This window comes from Glossina fuscipes, unplaced genomic scaffold, assembly GCF_014805625.2.
Source record: "Glossina fuscipes isolate IAEA_lab_2018 unplaced genomic scaffold, Yale_Gfus_2 87, whole genome shotgun sequence".
In the NCBI taxonomy this organism is placed as follows: domain Eukaryota; kingdom Metazoa; phylum Arthropoda; class Insecta; order Diptera; family Glossinidae; genus Glossina; species Glossina fuscipes.
In genome coordinates, this window is record NW_023998441.1 from 352301 (window position 1) to 363900 (window position 11600).

At 32.7% G+C, this 11600-nt stretch overlaps 1 protein-coding gene and 1 pseudogene across 3 annotated transcripts; one reads left to right on the forward strand and one right to left on the reverse strand.

Annotated features, from left to right (window-relative positions):
- Positions 1-2659: 2659 nt before the first annotated feature.
- LOC119638314 (monocarboxylate transporter 9) lies at positions 2660-7451 on the reverse strand. 3 transcript variants are annotated; one of them, XM_038035049.1, is made up of 11 exons: positions 7395-7439; positions 7128-7321; positions 6989-7074; positions 6721-6898; positions 6504-6662; positions 6176-6441; positions 5879-6002; positions 5544-5809; positions 5203-5476; positions 4757-4993; positions 2660-4425 (listed from the first exon to the last, which is right to left on the reverse strand). In XM_038035049.1, the coding sequence occupies exons 1-11, from the start codon at positions 7403-7405 to the stop codon at positions 4187-4189; spliced, it is 2034 nt and encodes a 677-aa protein (XP_037890977.1). In that variant the 5' UTR covers positions 7406-7439; the 3' UTR covers positions 2660-4186. The 3 variants fall into 3 exon arrangements, with proteins under 3 accessions (XP_037890977.1, XP_037890976.1, XP_037890978.1); XM_038035048.1 differs by having other exon boundaries at positions 7128-7451; XM_038035050.1 differs by lacking the exon at positions 4757-4993 and having other exon boundaries at positions 7128-7451.
- Positions 7452-9296: 1845 nt separating this feature from the next.
- LOC119638327 lies at positions 9297-10908 on the forward strand (annotated as a pseudogene).
- Positions 10909-11600: the final 692 nt, after the last annotated feature.

An 11600-nucleotide genomic window follows, 5' to 3' on the forward strand; every position in this document is an offset into this window, starting at 1 on the left:
CAAAGGTGAATCGAAAATTCATTTTAGCCGACATGGTGCAGTATTTGGCATTGGCTAATTCATTTATAAATAGCTTTGGAACTATCGTTGTGAAGGTGTGATTTAGGCTCAAGCCACTCACCATTTGACATCTATCGTAGTTAATGTGAAGTAGTGCTCTATGCTCATTCGAGAAAAGAAACCTAATTTTAGACGAATGTTACTTGCTATTTTACCTATAAACAATCCGAAGACCCTAAAGGTCTTCTTTTTTCTCACCAACATTATATTTCATTCAATTAAATTTTTGCACTTTTCTTTTTGCGCAATTGGTGTATCTCATTTTTATAATTTTTTGATGTCAATTTATGTAAATATATATATATATTTATACATATACATATATGAAATTTTTTTTTTTATATTTAGTAGTACATTAAATTTTTGTTTCATTTTTTTTTTTTTTTTTGATTTTTTTATATCTTTATGCCATAGATATATAATATCCATACACTATATAAATCAATATGTCATATTGTATTGTCAGTTCAGTAACACATATATTACTATATATTGTATCTCAGTTGATTCACTTACCTTCGTTTGTGATCCATAATTTTAATTCGAATTAATTAATTTCAAAGTTATTTCAGTTCAATTCAATTGTAAATAACAACTATGGCGACAGGATCCATAGACAGTGTTATTCAGCCAGAATTGGTCAATAGCAGTTTGACACACTGTATTTCATGCCATAAAAAAAACGAAAGCCAGAATTTTTAATGAAACTTTGTCTATTCCTTCCGTTTTACAAAAGATGTAAAAATTTGCAAGGTTTCCACTTCTCAATTAAGCATCAACAAAGTAGTTAGAATGCATTGCTCGATATGTCTCGTGTTCATTCCGAAAACATAGAAGAAGTTAATTGTTTTTAATTGGAGAACGGTTTTTTAAAAGAATTTGTCGACTCCGTCGAAATTGATATTCTGATGCATTTCAATCCCAACGATACGTGTCTTTAAGGACTCGTTTTCAGTCTAAAGTAGATGATTTTATTTTGACATGGTGATTCGAGACGGTTTTATTTTCAAGCGAAACGAATACGCTACGGGACAGTTCAAGAACAGAATTCGTGGAAGTTATGAGTTCCATCAGATCTTACCAATGATATAATTGAACATGCGCATGAGCATCCTTTGAGTGCTCATGGAGGCATAGCCAAAACCATATTTCGGTTAAAAACATTTTGGTGTACCTTAGTGAATTAAAACTGACAACGCCCTATTCAAGAACTTATTAGAAAATTATGATGTTCTTCATAGGTTTACGTCTTTTTATTCTCCACAAGCTAATGCGTGCGAATGAGTAAATCGATCGGTTTTAGCCGCCATCAGAGCGTATATTAAACTCTCTCAACGAGACCAGGACGAAAATTGATCAATCATTAATTCTTTCAGGAGAAGTGCTGTTTATTGAAGGATAGGGTTTAAACGGTACTATGTTCTGTTTGATCAAAATATACTAAGTAACAAATGATATGCGCTATTATGCAACCGCGATTTTTTAGAAGTCCGCCTTCTTCTCTTTTAAGAACTGGCGAGAAGGTACAGTTGATAAGAGAGAAGGCCTGCGAAATTATTAGAAAAGCATGTTTTTAATGCATATTTATTTATTTATTTATTTATTTATACTTGAAATTCAACTAAAGAAAATTACAGTTGAATTCAAGACATGTGAATTGAAAATCTTATACTAATAGTTTTAAAACTAGTTTATAATAAACAGAAAGAAACAAAGAAGAATAATAATAAGCAAGTAAGTTCAAAAATAAATTAAAAAATGAAAAATAATAATTCATGTATAAATAAACAAAAGGATAGGAAAAAAAGAGAAAAAACCATGTACACAGCTAGCACAGAAGTACGCTCGCAACAAGAACATATTCTGGTTGCAGGTGAACCCCTAAACCATTACAAACTTGCATAAACATGGCAACCAACACGTTAACAACAGAATATTATTTTAAATAAAAAACGAGGTATTAAGAATGAAATGTTAGTTGAAGTACGACATAGGTAAATCAGGCGTATGAAGCAAAGTTGCTTCAATAGACTTTAAAGTGTCCGATAACGGGAATAAGTGATAAACATCATTTAGGCTTCTGCAAACAACTCTGAGGAGGTTAGACAAAATAGTTAATTAGAATATATATCGCAGAAGCCAATACAATAAAAATGCGAAAAGATTCATCGCCAAGAACACTGTCTAACAAATCACTAAAGTATTAAAAACAAGACGAGAATGCATCTTAAATGGTTTTGAGTCAAGAGATATTTATATGGACGGAGTCAGAAATCCAAGTGCAGTCAATTATTATGACAAGTTATTATCGCAGCCGAAATTTCATGATAAATTTTTAAGTAATAAATTTTTGTGCCATTTAATAACTTGCTTTTATAAGAACGGTCATTTTTATATATATATTCTCTTTTTTAATCTCACCGGTCGTTAAGAGATTTTCTTCTATACGTGCAACAGAATCGTGGTCAGAAAAAAGTGGCTGCAGACAGTATACTAAGTTTTATTAAAATATCTGAAAATAGAGAGAGGGGTATAAAAAGATTAAGAACTATTTTCTTTCTTGAAGGGAAGGAGTAATACGGTTGCTTAAGATATTTGAGAGCTCTCCGTAAGTAATGTTCATCAGACATGCGTAAAGTGATGCCCATTAAAAATTATTAATTTTTCATTATCTTATCATGTTTGCGATAAAATGTTTGCGCACCAATACAATTAAATCCAAAAGAAATTTTGAAATATTTTGATCATAATTTATTCAAGTGCGCCGTTTCTGGATTGTATGTTGATCATAATTTATGCAGGTGCTCCGTTTCAGGATTGTATTTTGACCATAATTTATGCAAGCATGCCTTTTGACGTGTTGCATCAAATGAGAATGGTAAGCGGATGAAAAAGTCTAATATTAAAATATATTCGTCATCGTAGACTAAATGTACAATAATTTTTGTGATTCCTCTTATAGAGTAATAAATTACACTTTAAATATTCTATATGTACACATTCATTAGTCGCGCTTAAAGTGTTGAGCCGGACCCCTTTCTTAGAATTCTTAAAATTATGAATGAATATGAAATTAAGACAAAGAGTTTAGTTTGATTTGCAAAAAAAAAGGCATTAAGAATATTGTAAAACTTTTATCAAATTCTATGTTCTGCAGAAATTTGAGAATTAACTCAAAGTAAAAGGTAGGTCGATATCATTGCTTAATACTTTACGAAGAAGAATCAAGTTGGTCCCAACTTTCTTCTTATCACTCGTCTCAGATTAAATTATAATATCAGCCAAATCGACTAAGGTTTTCCTCCACAATTAGCAAAAAAACATGATATTTTCCTTTTTCAACAAATTATATAGTGATATCTTTTGAGCGTGAAAGTTAATTCCAAGATTTCTCTTTCCACATCAATTTAAAAAATGTGGTTGCATTTAATATTTATTTTTTTAATACAAGCGCTTCAATGTCACTATTACGCTCTTTTTTTGTACCTACTGTAGAGAGCTGTATTATCAACGATTTGTAAAGCGTTGAAAAGCCTTCCGGACATCTTTTACGATGTATACAAATGAACGGATGTTTGCTTAAGTTTTGCAATCAAATATAAGCGGAATCAGCAATGAGCATGTCTCACAAGTAATTTTTTTTCTCTCGCTTTTAAATCTTAAATACCATTCCCATTGGCCGCTGAACTGTTAATAACTACGCGCAGTAATTTTAAGAAAAGGAAGTCAAATTTCTTTAAAGCTTGTGACTCTTTGGAATGCCATAAGTCGGAGATTAGATAAGGACTTAAAAATAAACTGAGAAAAAAAAGCAAAAACAAACTGCGGTAAATTCTTTGTTACAAACAGCTATCTCTAAAAACGACAGCTTGAGTAATACTCTTAAAAACTTGACAAAGGTGCGTATTGTTTAATGTACCGTGTAAGACGAAATGACATCTGCATCTGTATGTATTGCATACAGCACAAACCAGTCTAGATTTTTGATCGGAGCATAAGTAGTTCTTACGAAAACGTCACACCATCTTGAAGATCCAAATTACAAATTTTTCTCAATTTTCAAAATATTTTTTCACATTTGCGCTAACACTTAATACGTAACAACGTGAAGGGTTCATGTAGTAGTTCACTTGCGTTTCATGATGGGCAGAACTAACTTTAAAACCCCAGAGATGATGATGCAAATGCCAGCAAATACGAATGGTATAGTATAACTGCTAGTCATTTGTAACATGACGCCAGCGGCAGTTGTGCCTAAACATACGCCTAAACCCATAGCCAAAGCAGTTAAACCGAAGGCATTTGTTAGTTTTTCCAATCCAACTGTACGGACGTAGATAATGGCACGCAATGTGGAATAACAAGCTGTCGTAAATGAAAAAGTACAAAAACATAAATCTATAAACATTAAATTGTACAATGATTGAAGAACTTCTGCTATCCAGAAATTAGATTTAAGAATTATGTACTACTTTTATTAGGATAATATAGAAATGTTAAACCTTAATAGAGATTTCAATGCTAGCTATTGCGGTTGTGAGATTTTTACAGAGAACTAACCACGGACGGAACGCACGAATAAATATATCTATATAACGGCATTAAAACGATGTCTTGATTAATAACTGTATATATCAACACAAATGCCGTCAGCCAACTGTTGCAACTAATACACATTTGTTCGGATAAAACTAACCTGGAGCGATACCGTAGCACGTAGCGTAGACAAATTGAAACCAAACTATATTCATGCCATAGAAAGCACTCACAAGTACGGCAACACCACCAAAGGCCATTCCACCGCCGCAGATAACTGTGGTATATTTCTGGAATTTGAAAGCTACACATCCGGATAATATGCGGAAGACAAAATTCGATAAACCTATAGTCGGAGTAATTAAGCGTGCATATTCCAAATCGATTCGCGCTCGTGCTATAAAAATAAATCGAAATTAAAAAGTAGTGGAGAAAAACGCACGTCTGTCTAAGACCGAATTTCAAATACTCTTCACCAAAATTCAAATCTAATTTCTAGCTACATAACTCGAAAATTTACTAAATCAACATTGCATACATCAAAGTTGATTTTACGCAAAAAATTGGTGGTAAGTATAAGAAGAAGAAAATAATGAAATAAATTACCCGTCGAATAAACAAAAGGTATATTAAAACCCATCGGAAAGAGGAAAGCTGAAGCTAGCAATAAATTGAATTGCTTCATTTGCAAGAGACGAAAGTCAAATAATAAACTGAAAGCCTTCTTTATTTTGGGATTTAACCAATTCCTCGGTGATAAAAAGGCAAGCAAGGGAAACTTATGGAGTGTTTTCAATTGTGCGTACGTGCGCCTCTTATCTCCGTAACGAGAGGCGCGATCGAGGTAAATAGTTGACAACGTATTTACAATAGAACGTGCCTAGAAAGTGTTGTACTTAATCAATGAGAAGAAGTTGTTTAACGTTAAGAAGTTTCAATTAGTTAACCGTTTTGCGTGTTGTTTCCAAAGTTACGTAAATGCTTTTCCTTTCCCTCAAAATGCTCATTTTACGACTGACCGATCTCTCAAGTCCAACACATTCGACAGTTCCCGTATAAAAAATGTCTTTTCTTTCTAATGGGTCCGGTTTAAGAACCAAGCCTTTTGGGAGTTGTGTTTCTTGTTTTTTCTTTCTCAAATATCCAGATAGAAAGGGGCAACATTTTGTAAAAATAGTGTCCTTTCTTTTGGAAGATACTGGTTGATATGTCTCTGAAAAAATAGAATGGTTTCACTTTAAAATATTGCTTTTTCTTAATTTAGGAAATAATTTACAATTACCCAACATTTCTTCGAAATCCTGATCAATTGTAACAATGTGACTCTCCTTTCTGTATGTTATAGTTGAAAATAGTTCAAGTTCATCGTCCAGTGACTCGCTCGAATCCGACTCTGGGAAATAAGGCTTAGAATATTGATTGGTATTTGAATATTTTATAACAAACATTCCTCCAAAAAATCTGAAGCCTTCTACGCTTTAATGGCCATTGCTTTTCTAAAGGTGTGCAAACTCACACGGTCGTATAAATTTAAACAGTGCGAATTCTAAGGCGTAACTAAAGTTAATTTTCAACTTACATCTCTAACTACACCTATTCGAGAAGGGGTGACTTCAACGTAGGTGATGCCTAGTATAAACACTGCGACCAAGAAACATGTGTGTACGCGAATAGTATTTCGCCAACCTATTTCAGGCAGAAGAATGCTATTTAAATAAGCGAATAAAGCAACGCCCGCCCCAGCTCCAGAACAAGCGATTCCATTGGCAATCGGCCGATATTTTTCAAAATAATAACCGACAATTAACTGACTAGAAACCCAAATCATACTTAAACTGGTACCACCTAAATAACAAATAATTGAAAAAAATGGTACATATATCACGAAATTAGACATAGCTACGTGCCTATCACACTGTAAAATGTAATCATCATAATATTATTACGACTGAAACTTGATATAGATAGAACAGTGATCGACGTTAAGCAACCCATCAAAGCTACTAAACGGAATCCATACTTATTGACAAAGGCACTAGATACGGCGCCAGCCAGAAAATAAAAACCTTTTTAAAATTGAAAAGAAAATGAGAATTAATCATTACATATACTTAAAAGCCTTACCAACTTGCAACGATATTATGAGTATCACTTTAGATCCGGTTTCATCAAAATCGTCAGCTATGTAGGGCAACATAATGCCTCCAGCAAATATAATACCGTCCACAACCACTTGGCTTAGAAATGACACAAACATAATAAGCCATCCATAGCCACCATCAGGTGGTATTACTAGATAAATCTTTCATAATGGTAATAATAATATAATGAAAGTTTAAATTAAAATGAGCAGGTGACCCTTTCGCAGATGCAGCAATATCGTAAAACTTACGAAAGCATGGCCACTTTTTAAAGAATCTAAATTCCTGCTCAATTGCGTTTTTCTATTTTCGCCGTCATCGGATTGAGTTGAAGTTTCTGAAACGAATTTTATTATATTAAATCTTCTATCACATTTTCCTAGTCGATACCTCGTGCTCTTTCTGACCTTTCTTTAACAGTCAGATTGAATAATGCTGGCGCTGATTCGGAAATACGTACGTTCGTCGAAATCACTGATGGAGTGGTACTCGTTGGTGTTTGTACGTCTGTCTCTTCATCAGAAGAATCATCATCGAAAATTAATAACTTGGGTTTGGATAGCTTTATGAAATAATGTTCATCACTTCCACCAAAATTCGAACATGGTAAAATGATTTTCATGTACATATTTGTTTACATTAAACATATATACTCACAGTGCTGACATTTATATGAAAGATTTTGCAAATTTGTTTTCTTTTAGTAATATTTTCTTAGAAATTTCAGCACAGAAGTAATTTATTTCTATATAAGTTTTAACAATTCTACTAAATTATTAATAAGAAATCAAACAAATATCAAAAAGTGAAGTGTTGCCGTCTGTGATCCGTCAACTTGTCTAAATTTTGAATATTTAAAAGTGCACAAACTTATTCCGGAATATTCAATCACGCCTAATCCCAGGCCACCATTACCGCATCAATGTTATGGCTTATTTAGACACGATAAAGCATTTTATTTCTAAAGAAAATATCTGTTTTGAAAATTTTAAAATGAATTTAAGTAAAATGAAGAGACTGACAATAAAAATGTGAAATAAGAGTCATTAATTTAAAACAAAAAACAAATTGTGCTTTTGCAATTCAAATCAAAAATTTCTTAAGCAAATCGTATATATTATCAATCCACCTCATTTCTATGCATTCGTCCGTCGTCTGAACCATTTACGAGAAGGGAATAAAGTTAATCTAGGTGCGCCCGCTGGAGTGAGCTAACAATAAGACGCACAAACTTTATTTTTGGGATTGAAGACAATATGCGTTTTAAAGTTTTTTGACGTTTTGTCAGCGCACCAGAAGTAGTGCTGGGAGGTAATCATGCAAACAGGCGATTATCACGCGATTTTTTTTTAGGACACAATTGATTATCGCCAAGAGGCTATTCAGTCCCCATCGTCTTCAGCTTTCCAAAACTTCTCCTCAAATTTTCCATTACAATGAATTAATAAATGAAAGAAACGTGAACAATGAAAGCCAAATTGACGCTTATTTACTTTGTGTCAACCTATATATGGTAAAGAAAACAAGCATGCAAAATGTAATGAATAGAAAATTATATAGAATTTGTGTTAGGCTTTATATAACTTAATTTAGCTCGATATTAAAAAAAAAATTTACCTACTTTTATCAATTTTTTTTTCTTTATCTTAATAGTTCAAGCACGTAGTTTGAGACACATTTCATTTTTTTTAAATTTTTGAATTAAAATTTATTTTTTTAACAGCCGTTTATTTACAAACGTAACTCTATGAGAGATTTGGAGAGATTTATCGTAACTTTGCTTGGTTTATATAAACTACTAATGTAACTTTTTTTCTCAGTGATAGCAACTTTATTGTCGCAAAATTTGACGTAACTGAAAATCCAAATTTGGGGATAACCGCCAGCCAATTTGCCCACATATAAACAGAATACAAAACAAGATCCAAAAAAGAAACTGTTTTACATCTGAGCCAAAACGAAATGTGTTGAGTAATTAAGTTTCAAATTTTAGAACGACAAAGTTCATTCAAAAACACTTTGGTCAGGTCGTATATAAACATTGAAGTTGCACAAATTTTCGTTAATTTAGAGATGTAAGCTATATCTCATTGGCTTAGTTCATATTTACCCCATATCCAAAAATGTTTAATTAACGGCCACTATATGAAAACAGGATTAAAGTGTTCTCAGTGTCGCAGTTAAACTTTTGTCACCGATTAGAAAATCTACACCATTTGTAGTTATTAATTTAAGGACATTTTTATACAGGGCGCTGTAGGGGAAATGGTCGAAATGGCAATCCCATCCAAACCATTTGCAATAGCGTCCATCCTTAGGACAAAACATATCCGTGTACCATCAAAATATGAGCTGTAGGTAGAACCCAAGAGAACAAGACGGATAGATCAGCAGACATTCACCCTCTAAGTCGTTCGGTATAATAAAAGGTGGTTCTTTCGTAAGCTCTTCGGGCTGTTACGTAAACCCGCATAAACTTGCTGCTCATAAATATATTATACAGGTCTTCTTCTTGCTGCTCATATTTTGTACAGGTCTTCTTGCTGCTCATAAATATATTGTACCGATGTTGTGGAATGTAAAGTTGTTGATGGAGTATTACACACGCACCGCTTAGTACAATCAAAATCGTATTTTCCGAAATGGACCCATCAACTCTGGCTCTGCGAAAATTTGTTTTGCTAGCGAGCGTTCTACACAAGATCTAAACAAACGACAAATGATGCTGAAACCTACTAATTTAACACATTGTCGGCACATATCTGCGGATGAAGTGCTATATTATAAACTTCACCCCACAAATTCGGGGAAAACTCTCTTAAAGCAAGAGGCTTCAATAAGTGTACGTGGTCTTACCCTATCTCATTATATGGAGGACTTGTTAACATCTGCAACCAGTAAAAACGCTGGCAAAGGTCGTCAGGGGCTGGGTGATAGGACGAATTAAATTAGACGTGATTGACATTTTTTAAATTGCTCTGAAACAAAACACCTCATGAACTCCATCGCAGAAGAACGGGTGCGAATTTATTGTATGTTGTCGTTGACCGGCATGCCAGAAATAAACTTTTCATTGTATACTTTTTTTGAACCTTTGCAATTCCAATTTGAGGAACGTCTAAATCTACGTAAAATGCATAATTGAGATCCGATACAAGTGCAAGAAACTCGACTTAACTTACAAAACAATACAGACCAGGAGACAACGTAGAATTTTCAGTTACCCTTAAAATGCTGTCGCAAACTAGTGCAGTGATTTTGTAAAAGTAAAAAATCGGGAATGCTTAAATATTTAGAAATAATACACTAAATATAAAGGAGTGAATTGAATCCACTGCAATATTAGATATAATTATAAAAGTTTTACAAAATTGAGGAATAATAACATAAAAAAACTATAAATAATTTACAATATTTTTAAATAGAAAATGAGGAGCGAATTTATCTAACCGAATTCAAAAAAATGCCTAAAGGAGTTGTCTATTCATCATATTGTGAAATACAATCAACGTAGAGTCTGGTTCAAGAACAGATACTCAATTAACGATAGTTTATATCGCGGGTTTTTAGGCAATTTGCGGAGCAGGGTTTTGGTTTAAGGCCGTGTCATTTCGTTCGACGACAGCGAATTCAAATTTCTCCAAGCGTTACATGCGTGAGTATTAAGTAGGCACTTAATTTCGAAGAAGCACTTCCCGTTGGTTGAGCTTTATCACATGTGTGGTATTTTTTTTCTGTTGAGTCCCTACATAGTTAGCAATTCAGAACTTATAGAATTTATAAAAATTGTCAATTTTTTTACGAAATTATTTAAGGCTAATCCTCGTCTCATTCATAACAGAGTTAAAGTTATTGTTCGAAAAATTGCAATTCCTGTGGCCAGAATTAGATCTCGAACTTATAAAAAATTATTCTATAAGGCCAAAACTCTGAAATAATAATATTCAACAAAATCTATGCACGTCGAAGCAAATTTAACTTTCATCGACCTTCAATATCGCATGCAATGTATTGTACACATACATAGTACAACTAAAATACATTTGTCAAAGTATATCAACGTGAAGGGTGGTGGGGAGGGAATGAAATCTGCAATTTTTTATCTGCAATCTTTTTCTCAATTTTACATTTTTTTACTTTTACTATATTATATGAAATTACTTTCGAAAATCCTGAAATTTTATATTCTTTATATAATTGTTTGTAAAATGCCTCTTATTTTTATCAAGAAATTGTTTGTATATTTGTTACTTATATTATGATTTCAGCCATATTATTGTAATTCATATATAAAATTAATATAAAAAAATTAATATAATAAATTTTTTTTGGATCCCAATCCATATAAGGGTTTAACAAAAAAAATGAAAATAACCAGCTAGGACGAGTTTAAGAAAACGTTCATTGCCGCTGATCCTTTTGGTGATTCCCTTTTATATTTCGTCCAATTTTTTTGATGTTCGCGAGTTCGCTGCTGTAGAATAAGGATGAGTTGTTGCCACGCCGCATTAGCTATTTACTTCACAGGACTTGTATACTAGAATATTCTTCTTAGAATATTATCACTGAAATTTATTGAAGCAATTGGTGAACATAAAGTTTAGAAATATCAATAGGTTGCTGTTCGAAATTTAGAAGTATTTCGTTCTTAATTGTTTTTTTATCCCTTGTATAATTTGCGTAAAAAGTTTAATTGAATTTAATTTACGTCTAGTTTTAACCGCGTGTTTTAACTCGACTTGTAAACAAAAATGCATTTAAATCGAATTGATTCGGGAAAGAATAAGGAAAAAACAAAGTGAAAATACTTTAACGCAAACAGGGAATTTTAAAGGATTAACGAAAGATGGAAATTCCATGCAA